The following is a 24,826-nucleotide window of genomic DNA, read 5'->3' as shown; positions in this document are numbered from 1 at the left end:
CTTTTTAGCGTGCAGTCGGGTTTTTTGTTTGTTTATAATTATATATTTACGTCTTCCTCCACGCATTTGGAATTAATGAAAACTATCACGAACTTGTTTTGACAACGATTTTCGGATTCAAATTGTATTGAATTTGATTTGGATGTTACTTCGTTTTGACTTTATGATATATTATGGCCCCTTGAGTAAATACCTTCATTTGATTGGTATTCTCATAGTTCAGTGGTCGCAATGACAAGATGACGTCATCAGCTAACTTAAAAGCAATAAACCTACCTTGAACCTTCAGTATATCATGGATTTGTTGAAGCTGTTAACACCCACATAAATCGTCATTTTCACATGTTATTTAGGTAAGTGATGTCATCATCATCTCATCCACATATTCACAAAACACTTCTCAATCTAACAGAACGTGTTCGTAGAGTTCTAAAATAATAATAATATTCTTAAGCAACGATAAAAAATCCCGACATTCAACACTGCCACAAAACACTGTTTAAAAATAAATTTGACAGATTTTGTGGGCGTTTGACAGCGCTAAACACCTGTTAAATACTGTCTAAGTTTTTGTGGTAAGGCCCTTAAAGTCTTACGGTCTTATTCATAAAATAACCTTAAAGTAGGTTTACTGAGCTCAATAGTTACGGAACACATTAAGCCTATTTGAGGTTTCGTAAAAATCTCTATTCATAATAGTTCCGTAAACCTTCAATAACTATAGTGATGCTAATAGATTTCACAGACCAAACATTTTGACATTTACCCTATTAAGTTGCCGGTCCGACGAAACCATAAACAAAAATAGCGAAAACTTTCATTCATTTATCAATCTCTATTATCTATGTTAGCCACGGCGCGGCACTTAAAAAAGTTTACGTTGGCTTAAAGGCGCAGTTGGCCAAGCCAAAACCCAAAAAAAAAAAAAATTAAATTTTTACGTTACCATGGCAACTTATTTTCAGCAAATATTAACTCACAACAAATGTCAAATCGTCAATAAAGCAGAACAGCTGTTGACCGGCAGCCATGTTTTTGTACAAGAGGAGGTTTACGGAAGGTGTCTAGTAGGGTCCAGCCAACTTTAGCATATCAAGGTTTTACGAATGAGTTGGAGAGTTCTTTAGCGCTATTGATCGTTTATGAATAAAGTTTTTTTGACATTTGCTTATAGCAGGCCTATAGGTCTCCCGTAACTTTTTATGAATAAGACCGTTATAACTTTAGAACGGCTACACAGATTTTCATAAAACATGGCTAAGAACACTCGGGGTAACATTACCTATGACATGACCTTCAGTGGCGGATTAAGAGCATCGGAGGCCCTAAGCACAAAGCCTGTGTAGGCCCCTAATTAAGATCAATTTGTTCCTTGAAAAAGAGTGACAAAACAATAGCTAAAAATTTCAATAGCTAAAACGTCCTATAACTTTTCTATAAAAAAGGATGGAAAACATTAAAAAAAAAAATTGCTTGCCTTAAAGGCCTACACAAGTATCACCACAGTTATAACTGCGCAGGTACGCCGAGCTATCACACGGCACATTTAAGTACGCGCAAGCCTCATTTTTAACCGACTTCGAAGAAAGGAGGAGGTTCTCAATTTGTCTGTATGTTTTTTTTATGTGTGTTCACCGTGTGCAGAGTAATCTCTGCCGTTTATGGACCGATTTTGAAAATTATTTTTTTGATGTATTGGGTTTAGCTCAGGGGTGGTCCCTTTTTTCAGAATTTTATTCTACCCCCAAGAGTGGGTTAAGGGGTAAAAACAGGGTATGAATTTCCATTTTGAGCACCTATTAACCGATTCTAATCAAATTTAGAACCTAAATATAGTTCTTAATACAAAAAAAAATATGATGGTGATCTTGAGCTGATCTGATGATGGAAACGGAAGGCAGTCAAGGGAACTCCTCAACGGTAGGTATATAGCAACTACCTCGTGTTTAGGCTTGAATGATTCGTATTGACTAGTAGGACTTATTGGTATCATTTGCATCTTACTTTTGATTTCAAATAAACTAAAAGCAATAAAATAAAATAATAATAATTTTTAAAAAAAACGACTTCATAAAACCACTATCAATCTTTCTTTTTTTTTAATTATTATTTTATTGTCAAATTGGCGGAGTGGGAACTGGAAACAATGTTTCCCAATGAGGAACTATTTCTTCTACTGGTATATTTTCAATATTTGCACACAACTAGAATTTTTTCACTAGAAAAAAGTTTCCTGCTATTCACAAAAATCGGCGGGGTTAGCGCGATATACAGTTTTACCACCCATTCGCACAGTATTCCATGTACCTACAGTACACGCCAGCCTGTGCAGTTAAAACTGTGGTGATACTGGTGACAATGGTGATCACCCGCCACCAGGACCCGAGGTGTGCAGGGTTGCGCAGCTGGAATTATGAGTCCTGCTGTTTGGACCAGGGTACTACGGGCGTCCGGATCTCGAGCCCTCCAATAGCTTGCTAGTAGATCCGGACTTGGGTATGGATTCGTAGTGGCGCGTGGTTAGCTACAGGGGGGGCCAACGTTCATCTGCCCGGTAAGCTTGTCACCGGGCGTCTTCCCCGTGCGCAGCTAGTGGCTCAAGTAGAGGTTTAGGACGAGGGCCGTTGATGCGAAAAAGTCACGGGGCACGTAAGTTTCCCTTCTAGTTGGTCCGACGAGATTGGATATCAAGAAGTGCGTGACAGATAGCATGCGCCGGCCGACCCAGCTGTGTAGGCTCCATGTCTAGCCATATGCAGGTCTGCATGTCGGGAGGTGAGCGCGCATTACAGCTCCGGTACCAGAGTGGAGATCTGGCAAATGGCTTCTCCATTGTCCCTAGTGTGGATCCAAACACGAGTGCTCCGGATGGAGTACGGGAAGTGAGCGTGCCATCAACAGCTCCGGCACCTGTCAGGACATCAGGGAGGGGTCTCACCACCCCGAAGCGACTCTCCTTGTGAGTACTGAGGGTATACGCTGCAGCGACTAGATCCACTGCTCCATGGACCCTGATGTCAGACTGCCGTCTGACTGAAGGTATAGTGCCTGTAGTTTATGACCAAGTTGTTGGGAATTACAGGTCACTATAAATATATCACGTAGTTCGAAAATGGGTATGGATGGTGATACTTACGCGTGTGGTAGGCCCTTTACCAACCACACGCACAGTATTCCGTGTTTAAGCCGGCCTGCGCAGGCAAAACTGTGGTGATACTTACGCGTGTGGTAGGGCCCTTTAATCAGACAGAGCAAACTCATTACATCGGACATATTGTGGATGAATAAAATGTAGGTATAAAATGAACCAGCAGCAGAGGATGGGGGGCCCCTGGAGGCCCGGGGCCCCAAGCACGTGCTTGTCGTGCTTATAGGTTAATCCGCCACTGATGACCTTAAGAAAAATAAAATCGGTTCAGATGTTTAGGAGTTATGTTACGTCAGACAGATGCACAACGCTACCACAGACATATCACAGGCATAGACTAATATAAGTACACTGATTTAGTCTATGTCACAGGTAGACACGTTATACTTATAACACTCCTCTTTTTCTATCTATTTTTTTTTTTTTTTTTTGAAGTGACTATTTATGCTGTTAGCCTTTTGGCTTTTACAACTTTGCCTTGGGGTGAGGGGAACAGGTAGTCCCAGCCTCAATTTTCTATCTATAGTTACAAATTATAGTAGATTTCTCATGAGAAACATTGCGTTAGATAGATGGGATGGACGGCACTGGATGGCCCTAAGTATTATTTGTATTATTTTTGTCTATGCAACTACGTTATCACATCAATGTTATTGAAATTAGCTTTAGCATGTTCTATCTACCTATCAAGTGAGGGAAAGGGCAGACCCGCTATTAAATTAAAAAGTAATTGCAATTTTCTGTAAAGGGTAGGCACCTAACTATATCTACCGTAATTCGCCGCAGGGCAATAATGAGGAGGATGCAGTACAGCGGACTGGCAACTTTATAATCCAATTTGTTTTGTTGCTTTGTATTTCTGCCTCTAGGTACAAACACTATGAGGGTTTTTTTTCCATTCAGCCACGCAACCCTAAATATCCATGTAGGTAGTATACCTAGATACCAGCACAATCTGGACTTAGATTTGATGTGATTATGCCGGTAATGATACTGGTACTCCAGGTAATGTTTGGATGAGGAAGGCCTAGGACAAAGTATTGTGGCGCTCGTTGGGAGTGGACGAGTCTAGCAGTCGATCTTCTTATTCATTCGTGTCAGTGTGAATGCATGTTTATATTTGTGCAGACCAAAAAGAAGCGACTTTGATAGCATTCTGGTTGGCCTGGAGTAAGTCGTCCCGTGTGCAGGTGGAAGGGCACAGGGGACAGGAGAGTAAATGCTCCATAGTCTGGGGGGCGGTACCACAGTGGATCATTACGGGATGATGATCATGTTGAGTTATGATGATGATACATGGCCCTACGGTTGTCCTCCTTACATATATGTATATCCAAGGCCCTAAATGTAGGTAGGTATTGTAGATAAGTACCTACCTAGTAAGTACTTAATTCAGCAGTGTTGCTCAGTCAAAAGTCAATAACATAAAGAAAAAAATTGAAAAGAACAAGCCCTTTGAAACATAAAAATGATTTTTTGCAAGTGATCATAATAATTTGATCACCCACTGTACAGTAAGTCTTTATCAAAAGAGCACTTAATTAGTTTTCGAATTAATACCTAACTACCTACATAGTGTAAATAAAGTAGGGTGCCCACACAGCGTGAACCCCGCGCACGATCGGTACTCACAACAAATAGAGAGGGCCAATTTCCAATTAAAAACTTACCGGGTGGTCCACTAGAGGGCAGTGTTTACAAAAATAGTAATTCCTCAAGGTCGGACAGACCACGGTTGTTGAGATGGGTCATTCATCAGAACTTAATATGTTTATTTATTTTATGTTCTTATTATTCGATTTAACTTATTCATGTATTTATTAATAAGAACTTTTATTGTACAATTTTATTTACAAAGAGTAGATGTTATTTATTGATGATTATCAGGTGGACTTAATGCTTAAAGCATTCTCTACCAGTCAACCTGCAGGAACTGATATAGATCTATCCTAATCCTATTTTAATATTATAAATGCGTAAGTAACTGTGTCTGTCTGTCTGTCTGTCTGTTACTCTTTCACGCCAAAACTACTGAACGGATTTGAATGAAATGTGGTATACATACGGTCTAATAAACCCTGGGAAAAACATAGACTACTTTTTATCCCGGAATTCCCACGGGAAAACTTTTTAAGGCGAAGCGAAGCGCGCGGGAACATCTAGTACTATATATTTTATACAGGGTGATTGGTAAGTCGATGTATTCCTTTAAATGGGTTGTAGACAAAGGCATTTCCAGTCAATTGAACCCCATAATGCATTATCCGAAAATCAACCATTTCTGAGTTATTTAAGTTTTAAGTTTTTTTGAGAATTTTGCCAAAATGTATGTTTAAAAGCAAGTTATTTGAAAAACTAACAATTTTTTAAATACTTTTTTGATTGTTTTGCATTGGTGACACTTAAGCCAACTAATTATAATCATTAATTGCGCAATATTTAACTTAATTTAGACACAGTGCTTCAAAATAGATGAAACGTTAAGAAAATGTTACGAAAGGTGAAAACTAAAAAGCTAAATTAAAAAAGAATTTTATCTGACAATTTTTCAGGCACTACAGCTTAAAAACATAATTTATTTATAAGCTTTAAAATTACATATTCCAATCTAAAATCAATTAAGGTATGACCAAGATATAGCCAAAAACAACCGCATAGGCGGAAAAATTTCAGTACGGACAAACTGTGCAGTCGAAAAAGCATTCTATCGTTGAACCTATCGTCATCGAAAAGTACTTTCGAACTAACCATGTTATCGGACAAGCATTATTAGGTTCGGATCTCTACAAAGTCCATTTACAGTACTTTTTACCTTAAAATTGGAACAAAATCTTGGTGGTTAAATAACTCAGAAATGGTTGATTTTCGGATAATGCATTATGGGGTTCAATTGACTGGAAATGCCTTTGTCTACAACCTATTTAAAGGAATACATCGACTTACCAATCACCCTGTATAACTATTGTACCGGGCGGGATTGTCATTTATGTTTGAGTAAGTACCTACCTACGTATTTATTTATCGTCTTCATTGACTTTAGACAATACTTACCTCATGTACCTAAAGATAACAACATTCGCTAACCATTCATATGGATTAACTCACGATACGTAATAGTTAGTATGTACTTATAAAGGTAATAGGTACCTACTTAGTTATTGCTTTTTTACATAAAATATCAGAATTTGGTTTCACCATACAAACGCACAATAGTACATAGATACCTTACTACGTTAAAACTCTGTTATCGAATGGCCGATAAATAAAATGATAAACGTGTTCTTCCGATAATGTCATATTTTCATAAGTATATTCCAAAAAACTTTGTTCTAATAGAAGAAACATATACGTATTATGTACCTAGATAATAATCACAAAAATCATTGAAAGGTTATTTTTTACACCCTATCAAAAACAGGGTTTGTTTTCAAAGTATCCAATAGGAGTATAATTAATAAGTACTTACTTAATACATTATAATTTAAAGTGTTAATGATAAAACACACACATTGTAGTGTATGTGTCTTTTTATAGTAAGTGCTTATATATTACTTTATAAGTAATTGTTTACCTTTTGGGCTTCAAACGCTTCATTAAAACTCCAAACATTACTGTCTAAAAAAACTGTTAGGTTTATGTTGTAAATAACACTCTCAAAAAAACAAAACAACTTTTTATAAGTTCACACACAATCTACAATTTCACTCACAAATTTACGCATACACACAATTTTAATAACCCTTTAACTTAGGGTTATCATTTATAAATTTACTGTCCTCTTTAATTGACTTTTAATGTTTTATACTTGAAAGATAAAGAAATCCAAACTTCTTTGTCAATATCAAAAGCGTGACCTAGACACACTTATCGAATCGAGAACACTAAGTCAGAAGTCTGGAATCAATATTATTCGACAAGGAGATTTTATGAGATAGGTAAGTACTGTAACTATCAGCTGTTTGACAGTTGCATCTATTTTAGATGGTTTAAAATTTAAAATATTTCACATTTTCACACATTCATTCCTTTGGTTTATCTCTCTCGATCATTAGTACGTAGGTATCGCATAAAGTCTCCATAGTACGATCTTAAAAACAAAAACAAATAAAAAACGTTGGCATTAGCGCTGCCGTCAGAATCTCGCACGCTTCACGGGCAGACTGAGTCATCCAGTCGAGCCAACAATCTACTTCATATCGGTCTGTCTAGCGACTGGGTGAGCGACCGGTCTGCTGCGCGTCAGGTGCGGTCGATCAGCTGGGCGGCAGTCGCCATCTTGATCCGCGACAGTAGCGCCATCTGTTGGTGACCTTTTGCACTGCATTAGGTAATTGCAAATAGAGGTCACGGTAATAAATTAAATTCCTTGCTATGACCATAGTCACCATACTGTTACGAATATGTTTTCAAGTCAGTACCGTACTGTTATTAAAAAAACTTTTTCCGAATTTGAAAATACCGAATGTGTAATTTACCGATTTTGCAATACTGATTTTTGAAAATACCGAATTATAAAAATCACGTAAATTATAATTTCGAGTATTATAATCACGAAGATTTGTTATTGCGATTGTCAAATACACGAACGTTAAGAAATACGATTACTTAAGTACTTATACGAAAAATAAAATACCGAATTATTATAATCACGAAAAATTCAAAATCCCGATCGTAAAAGTGATAAGTAGGTAGGTAATTAGTGACTTTGTCAAAAAAACCATAAACGTCTTAAAAACTAACCAAAACCTAAAGATAGGTGTGACGACGAGCAAAGCGAGGAGGAGGGTGTTAGGTGCACATATTATAAGTATATATCGAAAAACAAAGCGGAGCGTTTCACATAATATAGCTTAAAAAATATTGTTTGTATACGGATTATGCTGTTAATAAACACACTATTCCCAATAGATGACTATTTCTTGTTCGCTAAGAATTTAAGTATTTTATTTTTTTATTTTATTTTATTATTGTTAAGGAAACATACAGAGCAGATGGATGGATGGATGCATTAAAGTTAAATACATAAGAAGTACTTTTTCCAATAAAGTTTCCATTAATATTTAAAGACATTTTAGTTTTAAAAATACACAATACACATTAAAAACTTAACGGTCACAGAGACTATGCAAAATTTAAGATACAAAAGGTATTCATTAGGTATTTTTTAAATATACACATTTTAGTATGGAATGGATCAAGTTTGAAGAAGTTTTTATTAAATGACGTACATGCACGTGATATAATGCATTATCAGCATACTTGGTTCGAGTTGAAGGTACTTAAGTACATGGAATAACTTAGGCTTTCGACAAGTTACCCTAGGGCATAAAATAGATAATTTAGAAAGCAAGTTTGGGGTGTCAATTTTATTATTAAGTATTTTGTACATAAACATTTGATCAAGATAATTGCGCCTATTTTTAAGAGGAGAGTATAGCTTCGCGATCCTAGCGAAATAGGTATTTAGGAAAAGTATTGCTGTCGCTCGTGCACTCGCCCGCGCCGGGCACCGCACACACACACATGCAAGTAGCGTCACGCACACATCGATGGACGCTGCCGCGCCGCCACCGCCGCCGCGCCACCGCGCCGCCGCGCCGGTTGGCGAGAAATTGCGACCAAACACGGAGTGTCTTCGTCTTACCTTCATATTATTATTTCTGTGTTGTGATTGTGAGTTGTGACTTGTGACCTTGTGAGCGAAACTTGAAATTATTGAAGATAAATAGAAAGAAGTATAAGTAATTAGTGATAATTTCATGTGAGTAAGTATTTTATTATGTAGGTAATTACCAACCTAGTAACGAGTTAGTAGGTAAGTACATTACATAAAATGGATTTTTGATGATTGGAAAATAGACCTTTTGCCGGTACTTGGACTATCATTTTGTATGTAAGGTTATTTAGATCTATATTTGCAGTGAATCTAAAAAACATTAAGTATGATAGTTTTGTAAAAATATAAGTTTATAAGTACCTACTAACAAAGTTTCGGGGCTGTTTATAGATGTTGAGTTGTCTTAGTATTTATTTCTTTTAGCATGAGAAGCAAAAGCAAGGAGTCTAAACTTTCAAGCGAGACACTCGAGCTTATGAGGCAGAGACGCGAATTTCCGTCGGCAGGTGACACTTCGTCAGAACTACGGGTACTCAACAAGCGTATAAAGAAGCTGATTCGAAGAGATCTCCGTCGCTCCAACACACGCGCCATAGAAGCAGCAATTGAGCAAAATCGGGGGTCAAAAGTCTTCGTTCAGCAACTTGGGAGAGGCCACTTGACGAAGTTGAGGTCTGCAGATGGTAATATCGTTGCCTCTAAGCCGGAGGTTCTTGCCGAAATCGAAGGTTTTTACGGACAACTTTATGCTTCACACGCGCAGAAGGCTGTGGCTCAGCTCACCGATTCCAGAGCGCCACTATACTGACGACATCCCTGACGTCGACATAGGCGAGATTAGGATAGCCCTTGAGCAGCTTAAAAACAACAAGGCTCCGGGTGAAGACGGAATTACTACAGAGCTTCTGAAAGCTGGAGGTATTGCAATTCTCGAACAGCTCCAGAGGCTCTTCAATTCGGTTCTTCACAATGGCATTACACCGGAGGCATGGTCTGAGAGCGTCGTGGTATTGTTCTTTAAGAAGGGTGACAAAACCCTTCTGAAGAACTATAGACCGATCTCGCTTTTAAGCCTTCGACTCCATCGAGACCTGGGCAGTATTGGAATCCTTGCAGAGATGCCAAATCGATTGGCGCTATATCGAGGTGTTGAGATGTCTGTACAATGCCGCTACTATGACTGTCCAAGTACAGGACCACAAGACAAGACTTATCCAACTGCAACGTGGAGTGAGACAGGGGGATGTGATATCTCCGAAACTGTTCACCAATGCATTGGAAGATGTCTTTAAGACGTTGGACTGGAAAGGACATGGCATATGTATAAATAGCGAGTACATGTCACACCTCCGCTTCGCGGATGACATCGTTATTATGGCAGAATCTCTGCAGGAACTCAGCTGGATGCTAAGTGGCCTAAATGCTGCTTCCCGACGTGTAGGCCTCGGTATGAACTTGGACAAGACGAAAGTCATGTACAATGCTCACATCAAACCGGAGCCGGTCACCGTTGGTGAGGCAACAATCGAAGTTGTGCAAGAATATGTCTACCGGGCAGACTATTCGGCTAGGCAGAAGCAACTTCGACAAGGAGGCTGCAAGGCGCATCCAACTGGGTTGGGCTGCATTCGGGAAACTTCGTCACATATTCTCCTCGGCCATTCCTCAGAGCCTGAAGACAAAAGTCTTCAACCAGTGCGTCCTGCCAGTGATGACGTATGGTGCAGAGACGTGGACACTGACGGTAGGACTAGTCCACCGATTTAAAGTCGCTCAGCGTGCTATGGAGAGAGCTATGCTTGGGGTTTCTCTGATGGATCGTATCAGAAATGAGGTTATCCGTCAGAGGACTAAGGTTACCGACATAGCTGTCAAAATATGCAAGCTGAAGTGGCAGTGGGCTGGTCATATCTGCCGAAGAACCGATAACCGTTGGGGTAGACGAGTTCTCGAGTGGAGACTACGAACAGGCAAACGCAGCGTGGGACGCCCTCCTGCCCGCTGGACTGACGACCTTAGGCGGGTGGCGGGTAGTGGTTGGATGAGGAAGGCCGAGGACCGAGTGTTGTGGCGCTCCTTGGGAGAGGCCTATGTCCAGCAGTGGATGATTATTGGCTGATGATGTCTTAGTATACTTACCTAAGTAATTATATCATAGAATACATTTTATTATTCGCTTTTGTGGCCTCAAGTCAATTTATAGTAAGTAAGTAAGTATTATATTTTTATGTAAGTAACTACATATGTTAGTTTAGATGTAAGTAAATAAAATTTCCTAAGTAACCTAATCCATGTTGAGTGAGGATTAAATATAATTTAGTCACTCGTCATTTTTTTGCTTGAAAACCTACCAGTACTTTAAACTTTTCCTATCACATCTTTTTATATACAGGGTGTCCCAAATTAAAGTGCACATCCAAATTATAGTGACTTAATTTGTTATTCTAAAATTTCTAAACAACTTTTGTTTCACGACTTTTGTAAATTCGTGAAAAAAAATCTACTGTCTATGTCTATAGTAAAAAATCTCATAGCCAACAAAGTTTATATGAATTAGCAAAAAAAAAATTCGCAAACAATCAAAAGTCTTAAAACAAAAGATGTTTAGAATGACGAGTTGTGTCACTATGATTCGGATGTGCAATTTAACATGGGACATCCTGTATATCTATAGATATCGATAACGCAGGCGGGATCCCATCACTACTATCGACTAGTATCGACTTCACTATGGACATCCCTATCGTACGTGTGCTTTGCTTCCCCCCCCCGACCCTCAATCGTGCGATAGAGAGCACTGCAGCTCGGGACTGACAATAGGTACTTTTCTTAATGAAATTCTGGTTTTGGGAGAAAACGTTTTACACTAACTAAATATCAACCAATCTCTTTGATTTTAGTGTCAATCGCTTCAGCTTAATATATTCTAGGTTTATAGGTTTCGCTTTTTTAAAAAAAATACGTTGTTATTGATCCACAAACGGTTTAATTCAACAAAGTCGCAATCACAAAAAAAACTTTATTTGAGGTGCCTATAAGTTTGAATCTATAGAAAATTTTGAAAAAAGGAAAACCTATAAACCTAGTTATTCCTTGTGTCAATAACATATTAAAAAATCATGGATATTGGATAATATTTAGGGGTAGTAAAACGTTTTCTCTTTTTGTATGGACGAGCAAGTGCTATACTCTACTCTTAAGTGATACAAGTGAAATGGAGTTATCGGATTTGAGTTTGTTAGTATTTATTCTATAAAATAGGTGTTTAAGAAAAGTTTCTTGTATCTTTTCTAGTTTTCCCACATATACAGCGTACTGCAGGTTCCAAATAGTCGACGCATATTCAAGGAGTGTGAGTATTTAGAATATTTTCGGAATATTAAAACTTCGGGATTCGAAATTTAAACAATTTGATATAATAAAAAATCGTCTTAGACAAGTAAACCACTGGACACGAAGCGCTTCCCGATTTCGCCCTTACCCCTCTGCCACCAACGGCGCCTTTTGGTCACCGTGTTCACTTCTACTATGTCAGTGTCAATGAAAATCTTATTTTTGAGTCATTCGTCAAGTCGCGCGCCTTAGACTCGCGCGCCACGCGCGAGTTGCCCCTCCCGTATTTACCTACTTTTTTTGTCGTCAACTCGCTCGACTGTGAAAATATGTAGAGTCAGCCACAAAAGTTATAATTTATTATGCTTTAGGTAACTACTTAAAATATATAGGGTATTTTATAGGACTTTACTTTAAAATAAAATCAGTAATTAATCTCGCTTGGCAAACTGTTCTATTCGAACACCTCCAAACACAGGAACCATTTTTATTTGTCCTGTCTTTGTTATATTTATAACCTGCACGAAGCAGTACCGACTTTCCTCGCTGGGATGTTATGATTTCATGTGTAGTTTTATTTCTAGATGGACCTGCTTGCGATGAACTTCCTGGAAGTAATTGTTACAGTTAGGTCTGTCTCTTTGACTAATGAAATAAACGAAAATTGTTTTAAATTTTAGTGCTAATTCAATATTTAATATAACGGTAACACAACGAAAACGTTAATTTAATTTATTATAGGCTTACCCCCACAATACATCAAAATTAGTAAAAACTGCCACATTTTAATATGTTTGCGCTGTACTGTAGACTGTAAGTAATGGACTGTACATCTCTGCTTCGAATTAGGAGTAACACTAAAACGACGTCACTAAAACAATGACGTTTTAACTTGAAGGACTTAGCTATGACAGGTAAAATTTGCGCACGGGATGAGAGAGATAGCAAACTTGGGTATCATGCGTCATTCCGCACTTCCAACATAGGCTTTATTGTATCTTTATCCCGAAATCAAAGCATCTACTTTAATGGCGACTGTCTAGTCGGTACCTTCTTATGCTAATCAGCCAGGGAGACAATATTTAACAATATTTTTAGTTTCAATTCGTTTGCATCTGACCGTACTTTACATGGGCACGCGAGTTGATGATATAATAAAACAGAAGATGCCAACTCGTGTGGCGCACGAGTCTAAGGTAAGTAAGTGTAAGGCGCGCGACTTGACGAACGACTCTTATTTTTGAAACATCGAAATAATAATAAGTATTCGGAAAATTGACTTTTGTCATATTTTGCCGTAATTTTGAAAATCGTTATTTTCATATTCGTAAAAAAGTAATTCGGAATTCCCATGTATATAAGTTTTATATAGCTCTTTGCAAATATATAAAAAAGCTGTGAAATGATTTTCAATTACACGCTTTGCATAGCAATTAAGCGATTTCCGATAATAATGTTGCCTATGATACCAAGAAACGCATAAGTAAAATAGGTGTGAACAATATTTATTGTCAAAGTACTGTATAGACTGTGTAATTTAAAAAAAAACATGGATTTTAATATTTTTTTAAAGATTATAATTTTATTCCAAAATTTTATATTTTTAGATGGGGGTAAGTAAACATGAACACTAGGAATAAATTAACCTACTTAGATGTGTACCTACCAACATACATCAGACAGTGTAACTAAAGTAATTTAGAAAGAAATGTCAATTATTATTTTTGCATAGGTATGGAGTTAACTGCAATTATAGAATAGAATATACAATTACCTATTTGTCCATTTTTATAATTCATATTATATTACTCTACCACCATTTCACAAAAGCCCCGTCATTTAGGATGAAAGAAATGGCGACAGCAACTCCTCGAGCATCTTTTCAACTTTTTGCTTATAAAATGTGTTGTTTTTCGAACCCGACAAACTTTAAGGGTAGATTCTACGAGTAATTTCATCGAGAAAAAACCCCTATATGTGGAGTCAAATCACAATATTCTAGAAATAGCGGCCATTTTAAAGTTTTACATAGGTAATTAATTTTTTCTTCTTCTTCATAAAAATCATATCTCGAGATTTAGACGCCTTAAGGACATGAAATAAAATGCTTTTATCCGCAAAAAGTGATCTCTATCCAATAAAAATATTCACAACTGCTAAAAAGTTACATAAAATAAGTTAAAAGCACCCAATCTAACAGTTTTGACAAAAAAAAAAACAGAAAAAAATTACATTTAGGTACTTTAATAACTTTGAAAATAGCATACGCTGTGCGCAACGTAAACATTAGGTCCGGGTAATTTGAGACTTTTTTATTAAATACACTGCTTTTAATTGTGAAAATAAGACACAAAGAGTTAAATATACGTGAAATATAACAGTGTGAATAAGGACAGTTAAATATAACTCCAAAAAAAGTCACAAAAACACCAAAAGTGATAAAATTTACAACCCGTGAATAAATTGAAAAATAAACAAATTGTGCTGTGTGAATACTATAAAAAACAGTATTTAAATGACATTCACAAGTGGACACATCAATATATCCAAATAGTGAAGTTTGTGATAAATAATTGGTTTCATAACCTAAAAGCTAAATTGAAAACGCACTATCATCATACAACGCCATCTACAAATTCTCCAGAGCGATTCATATTCAGCGATCAATCGTAAAAGCTTTGCCATTCGACAACAGATGGCGCTGCATGTAAATAACGAAAGTGCTGCTACAATGGCCTAGCGGCAAGTAGCGAAACTAAAAATTGTAGAGATTTATTGTTGGTAAATTATAGAGCAAAACTCGATAAAATTGTAGAGATACTAAATAAATACTGTATAAAAATGGAAGACATTAAAAATATGCTTCAAAAAATCCAAAACAATATGGAACAACAGAAAATAAAAATGAAAAACATGAAAGAAAATATTAGGAAATCCATAAATAATAACAAAAATGATAAATTTAAAAGTCTAGAATTAAAACACAGCGAGCTGGAACAACAAATACTCACGCAAGAGAAACGTCAAGACGATCTAGAAAGGAATGCTAGGAGGAAGAATATTGTCCTCTTTGGTTTAGAAGAAACAGAAAATTCATATAGAGATTTACAACAAAATGTTATTAACTTTTTGAACGATAAAATGAAAGTTTCTTGCGCTGAAACAGAAATAGACACAGTTAGACGAATGGGAAAAAAAGGAGATAGAGCCAGCCCAATTGTTGTTACTTTTTCAACAATGGGGAAAAGAATAGACGTACTAAAATAAAATAATTATATGGTACACCATGCTACATAAAAGAAGATTTTCCTTACAACGTCCTACAGAAAAGAAAAATACTTAAAGAAGAACTATCAAAACATCTAGAGCAGGGTCAAAAAGCCATAATAAAATACGATAAAATAGTTCTTCTAAGCAATACCTATACAAACAACAAGAAACACGACACTGAAAGAAAACATGGAAAACGAAACTAATCGGAATCTCCTGAACAAATCATAAATGTAGAGACAAACAAACAAGTAGCTAAGAAAAACAAGATTCTTTCATGAATAGGAAAAATGGGGACAACATAAACAAGAATCCAGAAAATTATTCCACCAATGTCACTAAAACCCAATAGCAACTCCGATCGGCCCCTCTAAAAAATTTGAACAAACACAAAAAAACTAACAGTAAAATTATACCTCTCCCAATACGGCCGGTCACCGCGGGAGATAAAGACTACACCCCTTCAACCACAGAAAAGTTGAAATCAAATAACGGCAATCTCTACATATCAACCCTTAACGCTTTAACGTTGAGAACGGATGAAAGCCTGATCGAACTTAATACAGCTCTACAAACTATAAAATGGGATTGGGCCTTTCAGAAGTAAGAAGATTAGGAGAAAAGATTTATGAAAGTCCAGAGTACATATTTTATTACAAAGGTGAAACACCTGGATGAAATGGAGTGGGATTCCTTGTTAAAAAATATCTCAAAAAGTACATCGAGGAGTTTATCGGTATATCTGAAAGAATTGCGATACTAAACCTAAAACTTCCTGGTTATGGACACAAGTGGTCACTCGTCCAAATTTACGCTCCTACAGAGGAAACAAAGGAAGAAAAAATTATAATGTTTTATAACGAACTCAACCAAACAATAAAATGGTAACCATATAAATGAAAACCTAACTATACTAGGAGATTTTAATGCACAAATAGGAACACAGCAAGCAAGTGAAGAACAAATAATAGGAAATTTCGGGTTTGGAAAAAGAAGTAAGAGTGGAAAAAAATTGGTTAATTTCGCAATGCAGAATAACTTGACAATCCTCAACAGCATATTCAAAAAGAACCAAAAAAATAAATTGACATGGAAATCTCCTGGGGGTAAATATAAAAACGAAATTGACTACATTATCACAAATAACCCAAAATCATTCAAGGACACTTCAGTAATAAACCAACTTAACTTCAACACCAACGACCGCATGGTAAGAAGCTGCAAGTACTTCATCAGCCCAAAAAAGAGTAGAAAACACTACGGAACTATCAATAATACTTTTACCGACGATGAACTGCACCACGTGAAAGTCAATCTCCATAATTCTCTTCATTTCTTCTCACGTGAAAGTACGCATATGTCAACGTAAGCTAAATACAACCTCTTGGAGGAAAATATTAAAAACTCGATACAGAACAACAAACAAGCTAAAATACGGAAAGAAGTTAGTCAAATTGCGGGTCCGCGCTATTAGGTTATTATAAACTAAAATTAAAGACGAGCATAACCGTTCCGATTTGAGGTCCGTTTAATACTGACTCATACAATGACATAGTCTTAACACTAACAGTGGCCTACGTGACCAATCTGCTGATACATCACTCTACACTCCATACAGTTGATGCTTTACAAAGTTGGAGATTCGTGGAATGATCCATCAGCATCCTGGCTGATGCAATAACAATATAATATGTTGCAATGCTTACAGTATCTCAGTTTATGTTTATATTTAAAGTTCCAGAAAGTTCTAAGGGTGAGATACTTGGGGGTACATAACTACACTCGCGAGCAACCAAATCGACTCAAGCCTTGACGGCGCAAACATACATTAATACAAGTAAAATTATGAATAGAAATAATAAAAATGATATGTCATTTAAAAGCTTAAGATGTCAGCTTTAATTTGATATCATTATTATTGAAATCCATTCATCATTTTTGAAATAAATGATGTCTGAACGCAATTGTAGGAAAAACGGGAATTTAGGAAAAAAGGGTATGGGTATCGTATTATACAAATTAAACAAAAAATGTTAAGATAAAAATTTATTTATTTAAATCAATACTTTGTATTGCCCCCTCTTGCCCTAATTACAGCCTGCAGCCTGTTTCTCATAGACCTTATCAACTTTTTGACAGTTTCCTGAGGAATGCCGTCCCACTCCTCTAATAAAGCTGTCTTCAGCTCGTCCACGCTTGCAGGGACTGGATTCCTGGCCCGAACTCTTCTTTTGAGCTCGTCCCATAAGTGTTCGATGGGATTCAGGTCAGGACTGAGCGCAGGCCAGTCCATCGTGCGCAATTCCTTCTCTCTCAGAAACTGCCGACTGACTCGTGCCGTGTGGCAGCGGGCATTGTCGTGCATTAGCACGAAGTCTTCACCGACAAATTCTGCATAGGGCACAACATGACCGAGTAGAATGTCGGTGATGTACCGATCAGCTGTTAACCCGCCTCCTCGGCCGCCTCCAGGCACGAAAACAAGTGCGGTTTTTCCCTCTAGAGAAATACCAGCCCACATCATGCAGGAACCGCCGCCATATGCTACTGTTTCAGCGAAACAACATTGGGCAAATCGTTCCCCCGGACGCCGGTAGACCCGGCCTCTCCTGTCACTGCCATGCAGACACACTCTGCACTCATCAGTAAACAGGACCGACCGCCATTGCGCAATGCTCCAATCGAGATGCTCTCGAGCAAACTGAAGACGCGCTTGTCGGTGGCCTGCAGTCAATTTGGGGCCTGATGCAGGTCTTTTTGGTGTCAAGTTGGCTTCCTTCAAGCGTCTTCTCACTGTCCACTCGCTGACAGCCACTTGTCGTACACGTCTCAGTTCTTGCTGCACATCAACGCCCGTAAGGTGTCGATTGCGCAGCGAGGTTGAGACAATGAAGCGGTCGTCTCTCTCTGAAGTGCAGCGGTGGCGGCCCGTTCTTGGTCTTCGATTGAAGGCACCAGTCTCTTGGAACCGTCTGTATACTCGGGATACAGCAGACTGGCTCAAGTGGAGCTGGGCAGCGACTGCTCGCTGACTTAACCCTTGTTGCAGCAAGGCAACAACTTGAGCAGCTTCTTCTGGTGTGGTATCCATGGGTTTGCGAAAACAAGGAATACAATGCAACGAGATGTGTACCGGTCAACTTGCAACAAGCGACTGATAAGGTACACCGGATGTGGAAAGGTTTTATAGCGGGATCAGGTAGCGCAAGGCGTGGATTCCTAATGAGGTAATTAACACTGACGGGCAATTAAAATGCGTCATTAAATCTGCGCTTAGTTTTTTTTTATGGTATTGATCTTAATTGAAAGCCTAATTCTTCAGCTTTCGAATGACATATCACTTTTATATTTACCATTTATCGTTTTAGGAAAATCAATGTATATGTGCGCCGTGAAGGCTTGAGTCGATTTGGTTGCTCGCGAGTGTAGTTAGTCATCAAGCCTTAGAACTAATGACTGAAAGGAAAAATAATCTAGATAAACCAGAATGTCAACATGAAATAGCCAAACTAAACAAGAAAATTTTAAAGACTTTGAGAAAAGACAGGAAACGAGAAAGAATGAAAACACTAAATTAATGTATAATCAAAACAGGCGGCGTCAATAAGGCTATAAAGAAACTTGAAATTAATAAGGAATGGATTCTGAAAATAAACAATAAGAACAAAAAACACTTCAGTAACAGGAAGAAAATTAACGACATGGCTACTAATTTCTACCGGAAACTTTACTCAAGTAATTTAAAAGATTAAACTAATCCAGGAAAAACTAGTGAAGATGAGGCAGTCCCAGAAATATTAATCTCTGAAGTCATCGCTGCCATCAAAAGCCAAAAAATGGAAAAAGCTCCTGGGCCGGATCAAATCACGAATGAATTGCTCAAAGGAACACTAGATGAAATAGCACCTGCTCTCACAATAATGTTCCTAATAAAACTGTTGTTAATAATAAAACTAGCACTGCCACAATACAAACAGAAACAATGGGAGACTCCTTCCCTATAGAGAGAGGCGTGAGGCAAGGAGATCCCATATCACCTAAACTATTTTCAGCAGTATTAGAAACAATATTTAGACAGATTGACTGGGATCATTATGGTATTAACATAAATGGGACACTATTCAATCATTTAAGATTCGCTGATGACCTTGTTCTGTTCGAAGAAGACGCACATAAACTAGAAGCAATGCTACAAGACCTAGCAAAGAATAGCAAAATAGTTGGCCTATCCATGAACAGAAGCAAAACCAAAATTATGTCAAACACTGTGGACAGGGAAGTAATCTGTATAGACAACAATGAAATTGAATATATGTATAGAGGACTATACCTATCTCGGTCAAACTATGTGTTTCCACGATAAAATTACAAAAGAAATAGACAAAAGGGTGGCAAATGCTTGGAAACGGTTTTGGTCATTGTAGGAAATAATGAAGAGTAAGAAAACTAAAATGTATATTAAAAGGAAAGTCTTTAATACCTGCATTTTACCCGTCATGACATATGGTTGTGAAACATGGGCCTTGACAAAAGCTCACATGCATAAACTACAGGTGTGCCAACGAAGCATGGAGAGAAGCATGTTGGGATTGAGGATGATAGGTACATCACACGGAAATTAAAGAAATAAGGAAAATTACAGAAGTTGATGATGTAACAACTAAAATTAAGACCCAAAAATGGAGATGGACTGGACACATGATAAGAGGTAGTCAGGAAAAGTGGACACAAATGGTAACAGTTTGGTACCCTAGAGACCAAAAACGAAAAAAAGAAATACCTTACCAAAGATGGGATGACGACATAAAAAAGGTAGCCAGAAAGGACAAAGAGGCGTGGAAACGGTTGGAGGAGGCCTACGTCCAAGGGACGGACTGAATGCATGGACTTAACTATTACTATTTATTTTCCATGAATATTGAATAATTATTTACTTTATAGAATATTATTACCATACCATTACTGTAATATTGATGCATGATTAATTTAATTAATGAATTATTTAATAAGTATAAATTAATTGTATTAATAAGCATTAATTATTTTTGTTTTAAATATTTAAAATTCGTATTAGACGTAATGGAATGCATGCTTAAATTCAGTTATTGAATAAAGGCTTTAATTAATATTATTATTATTATATTTGAAATAAGCTAAACAATGATACGAAAACCGTATCACTACGTCGAGGCAGTCGAAAATTATTGAAAGTTCAAAACACACCTAACGGAGCGCCGCAGCTCAGGTAGCAATCCATTGAGTGAAAGAGTTCTGATTGTAAATGAATTCAACTTACATGAGCTCCGTTAGGTGTGTTTTGAACTTCAATAATTCTTGACTGCCTCGACGTACAGATACGATTTTGGTATCATTGTTTAGCTTATTTCAAATACATTTAAAAGAATACATAAAAATACCATCAAAGGTAGTTAGGTTAGGTTAGGTTACATAGTTAGGTACTCAAGCATATCCATTTCATTTTTCCAACAGCCTTAGCTGAGGTGGACAAGTAATATTATTCCTAGATAGTGATTATATTCTTTCCAATAGTCATTAACTTGACTACAATTGAATTTATAACTAGCTGTACCCGCGAACTTCGCTACGCCTTAAAAAGTTTTCCCGTGGGAATTCCGGGATAAAAATAGCCTATGTTCTTTCTCAGGGTCTAGACCATCTGTATACCAAATTTCATTCAAATCCGTTCAGTAGTTTTGGCGTGAAAGCGTAACAGACAGACAGACAGACGGACAGACACAGTTACTTTCGCATTTATAATATTAGTTAGGATTAGGATTAGGATTTATAATATTAGTTAGGATTATAAAGTTAGGATTTTCTCTCCCACAGTTCCGGATCCCTACTGCTTCGCGCGCCTGAATACTTCAAATTGCGGAAAGAAGACCACCTCCGTGTTTTACTACTATAAACCAAGATCTAGGTGTGAGATAGGCTTCTGGAGAGGGTGTCCCACGGATAATATTTTCAGTAACGAATATGAGTGTTCCAATCGATGTGTTGGATGGCTGATTCAGAGAGATGGAAAGGGTACTGGTAAAAATAAGCGCCCTGGCATTGGCGATGGAAAAATTACTGGTAAGTAACTAACATAATATAAGACACTGTTTGGTATAATAAGGAATATGCAAGTATTTTTTTATATAGAGGAGTTCAATTGAAATTGCTCTCGGATTATCTCTCCAATAGACAGCAATGTGTCCGTATAGATAATTACTCTAGCTCTTTCCTACCCATAACCTTTGGATTACCACAGGGCAGCATAATAGGACCTACCCTTTTTCTTATCTACATCAACGATCTTCTATCTCTCGACTTTCTCAGGGTGAGATTATCTCTTACGCGGATGACACCGCTCTCGTTTTTGCTGCTGATATCGGGAGTGAGACTTTCCATGCTGCCCAAAATGGATTTAACTTGGTTAATAAATGGCTTTCTGCTAATATCCTGAGTCTGAATATAAGCAAGATCAAGTATTTGACTTTTTCAATTACTAAAACCCGCCAACCAACTGCTGATAAAAAAATCGTCTCCCATTTATGCCAATTTAAAGGCGAAGAATGCACGTGCCAGCCACTGGAAAGAGCTGACTCAATACGTTACTTGGGTGTCATAATTATTGATCACAACTTAAACTTTAAAAAGCATATTGATCTGTTGAGTGGAAGAATCCGCAAGCTCATTTATATTTTTAAGAATTTGCGACATGTTTTAGAGCCAATTAGAATGAAACAAATTTATTTTTCCCTAAGCCAATCTCTTATCACGTACTGCATTTCTTCATGGGGCGGGGCGCACAAAACTGCAATAAAGGCGGTTGAGGTGGCACAACGTATGATTTTAAAAGTGGCCACCTTTCGGCCATATCTCTTTCCTACAACTCTGTTGTATCGGTCCTGCGCAGTGTTCACTGTTCGTCAATTATTTGTGCTTAACATACTGCTAAGACAGCACAGTAATCTGATCTCCGACCCTGATATTCTAAACTCTAAACAAGAGAAGAAAGCATGCTGTCAGCGTACTACCTAAACAGTCCAACACTTCCTTCATTCAAAGATTTTTTATTTTTCTCGGCCCATATTTATATAATAAAGTTAATAAGTTAATTTCCAAATACAGCTTAAATAAAATTTCATTTAAAAAGGTTGTTACGAAATGGCTTCTAACGCTTTCATACGATGAAACTGAGGATCTTTTAAAGATTCTGAAGTAATTTAGCTATGTTTGTGGTATGGTTTTTAACTGTTGAATGCACTAACCTACATTTTGATCCTTTTAAATTGCAATTATTATAATTAATTAGCTGGTTGTTCTTGCACACGTACACTGATAAAAGTAATAATCAAAATATATATTATGATATCTTACATTAATCTTACTCTCATTTTCTGTGAATTTATAACACAACTAAGACAAGAAAGCACATTCTCAAAATTCTCTAAAGTATTTTTTATTATAATTTAATAAATTCTGTAATTTCTTACTTTTTTATGTTAGTTATAAGTAACTGTAATATACTTTTTTAAGTTACATAAACAGACTTAGCGAGTCTAGTTTTGCCTTTGTCTATGGCTATTTTTGTCATTTTTGGTGGGTGAGACGCTACTTGCTGAAATACAGGTTTTTACCTAGTTCGGCAGTGGAGGCTAAACAATAACTTTTATGAGACATCTACTTTAGCCTTAGTATAGTTTAGTTATTAGTAACTGTGTAATGTGTTTTACTTAATAAAGATATTATTATTATATTCTCATTCAATAGTTTTACATCGCTTTATTATAGTTAAAAAAATTCAACCCCATATTAATTTATTTATGGTATTTTTAAATAAGTTAAAAATTTACAACCGACACGACCACTGTAAACACCCGTTATGATGGCGCGCAAAGTGTGACGTCACTCTTGTTTCACGGCTTAGAATAATGACTCTCGCCAGTCGCGCTTACGCTCAGTTCTATGGGTATAGATTATTCTGATATTGACATATAAGTACTCATGTTTTACGTCACTTCCGCCCTAAGAAAATTCGTGACGTTTTATAATGTTTGAACTTACCGCAGTTTTTTTCTGCTTTTCAACAATTAATTATTACTTGCTCAAAAATAAATTATAATCAAAAATATTGATGGAGGCATAATTTTGAAATAACAAAGTTTATTAATATTAAGAACAATATTTGACCTTTATTTGAGTCAAATGCATATTCCCTATTATGAATTCTTAATAAAAAAAATAGTTTATGAAATCATGGTCACCTCAAAACCACATTCGAATTTATATTGACATACTTTTTGGATTCTTTTTAATGTAGCTAGTCCCTACTACAAGTATATAAAGGCCAATAATTTTATTGCAGAACCATACAAACCACATTGGTGTCAAGAGGCTTTAAATCAGGAGCAATGTCATAAAAATGAAACAGTTTATACATACGATTGGAACTCAAAATCATGTATGAGTAAAAACTGGTACGGATGTCCCTGTGACAATAAATTTAGAACTTTGTTACAGTGCAAGCAAATCTGCAGTTATGGTGTCAATAGATTGAAATCAATTGAATCTATAAATGATGAAATAAAACAAGACAAAAGGATATTAACAGCTTTGAGGGGGATAATAACTACTCCTTTGCCAACAACAACACCGTTACTGGAGCGACCCAGAACGACTTTAGGACCAACTACAACAATAACAGAACCAACTACAAAGATATTAGAAACAATTACAACTATAGAAAACTCCACTACAACGACAGAAAAACCAACTGAACCTAGTACAAAAACAGTAAAAACAAGTACAACTATAGAAAAACCCTCTATAACTACAGAAAAATCCACTACAACATCAGAAAAACCCACAACAACAACGGTAACAAGTACAACTGTAGAACAACCCCCTACAACTACAGAAAAATCCACTACAACAACAGAAAAACCCACAACAACAACGGTAACAAGTACAACTGTAGAACAACCCTGTACAACTACAGAAAAATCCACTACAACAACAGAAAAACCCACAACAACAACGGTAGAAACCACTACAACAACGAAAGAAACCACTGCAGCGCCTGTAGCTAAGAATAGAAAAACTCCGAGACCTCCCCGGAAATCACCTAATAAAACGGAAAGCCAAGGCGGTGTGGAAGTCATATCGTAAATAAATATAATAATAAATAAATAGCCATTATTATTTCTTTTCATTTTATTTCAGGTACTTATACATAATGTACCCATTTTGTCTTAAAAGTAATTAACATTAAAAATCAAAAATCTGCGTCTTAAGTTAGGTCTTACAATAATAATAATTTAATTTATTTTGCGTAGGTATATATTTCATAATTCATATTCTTTTATTTTCAAAGTCATCTTTTTATTTTATTATTTATACTTATACTAGCTGTCCCCGCGAGCTTCGCTTCGCCTTAAAAATGTTTTCCC

At 36.8% G+C, this 24,826-nt stretch overlaps 1 protein-coding gene and 1 non-coding gene across 5 annotated transcripts in view; one reads left to right on the top strand and one right to left on the bottom strand.

Annotated features, from left to right (window-relative positions):
- The window catches only part of LOC105390148, a 304,252-nt gene extending 296,880 nt beyond the window's left edge, over positions 1-7,372 (bottom strand). The window contains exons 1-2 of one of the 4 annotated variants that reach the window (XM_038117789.2): positions 7,156-7,372; positions 6,720-7,042 (exon numbers count right to left, since the gene is read on the bottom strand). In XM_038117789.2, coding sequence (XP_037973717.2) covers positions 6,720-6,757 — 38 coding nt within the window. In that variant the 5' untranslated portion in view covers positions 6,758-7,042; positions 7,156-7,372. The remainder of the gene's footprint in view (positions 1-6,719; positions 7,043-7,155) is intronic. The other 3 variants (XM_038117790.2, XM_038117791.2, XM_038117792.2) reach the window with 3 other exon arrangements.
- Positions 7,373-21,084: 13,712 nt separating this feature from the next.
- Positions 21,085-24,578, top strand: LOC105390140. Its single transcript, XR_007266747.1, has 2 exons — positions 21,085-21,464; positions 23,743-24,578. It is a non-coding gene; the product is annotated as an uncharacterized LOC105390140 (transcript).
- Positions 24,579-24,826: the final 248 nt, after the last annotated feature.

This window comes from Plutella xylostella, chromosome 10 (assembly GCF_932276165.1).
Source record: "Plutella xylostella chromosome 10, ilPluXylo3.1, whole genome shotgun sequence".
In the NCBI taxonomy this organism is placed as follows: domain Eukaryota; kingdom Metazoa; phylum Arthropoda; class Insecta; order Lepidoptera; family Plutellidae; genus Plutella; species Plutella xylostella.
Note: the sequence above shows the minus strand (reverse complement) of the source record. Positions and strands in the feature narration are given on the sequence as shown.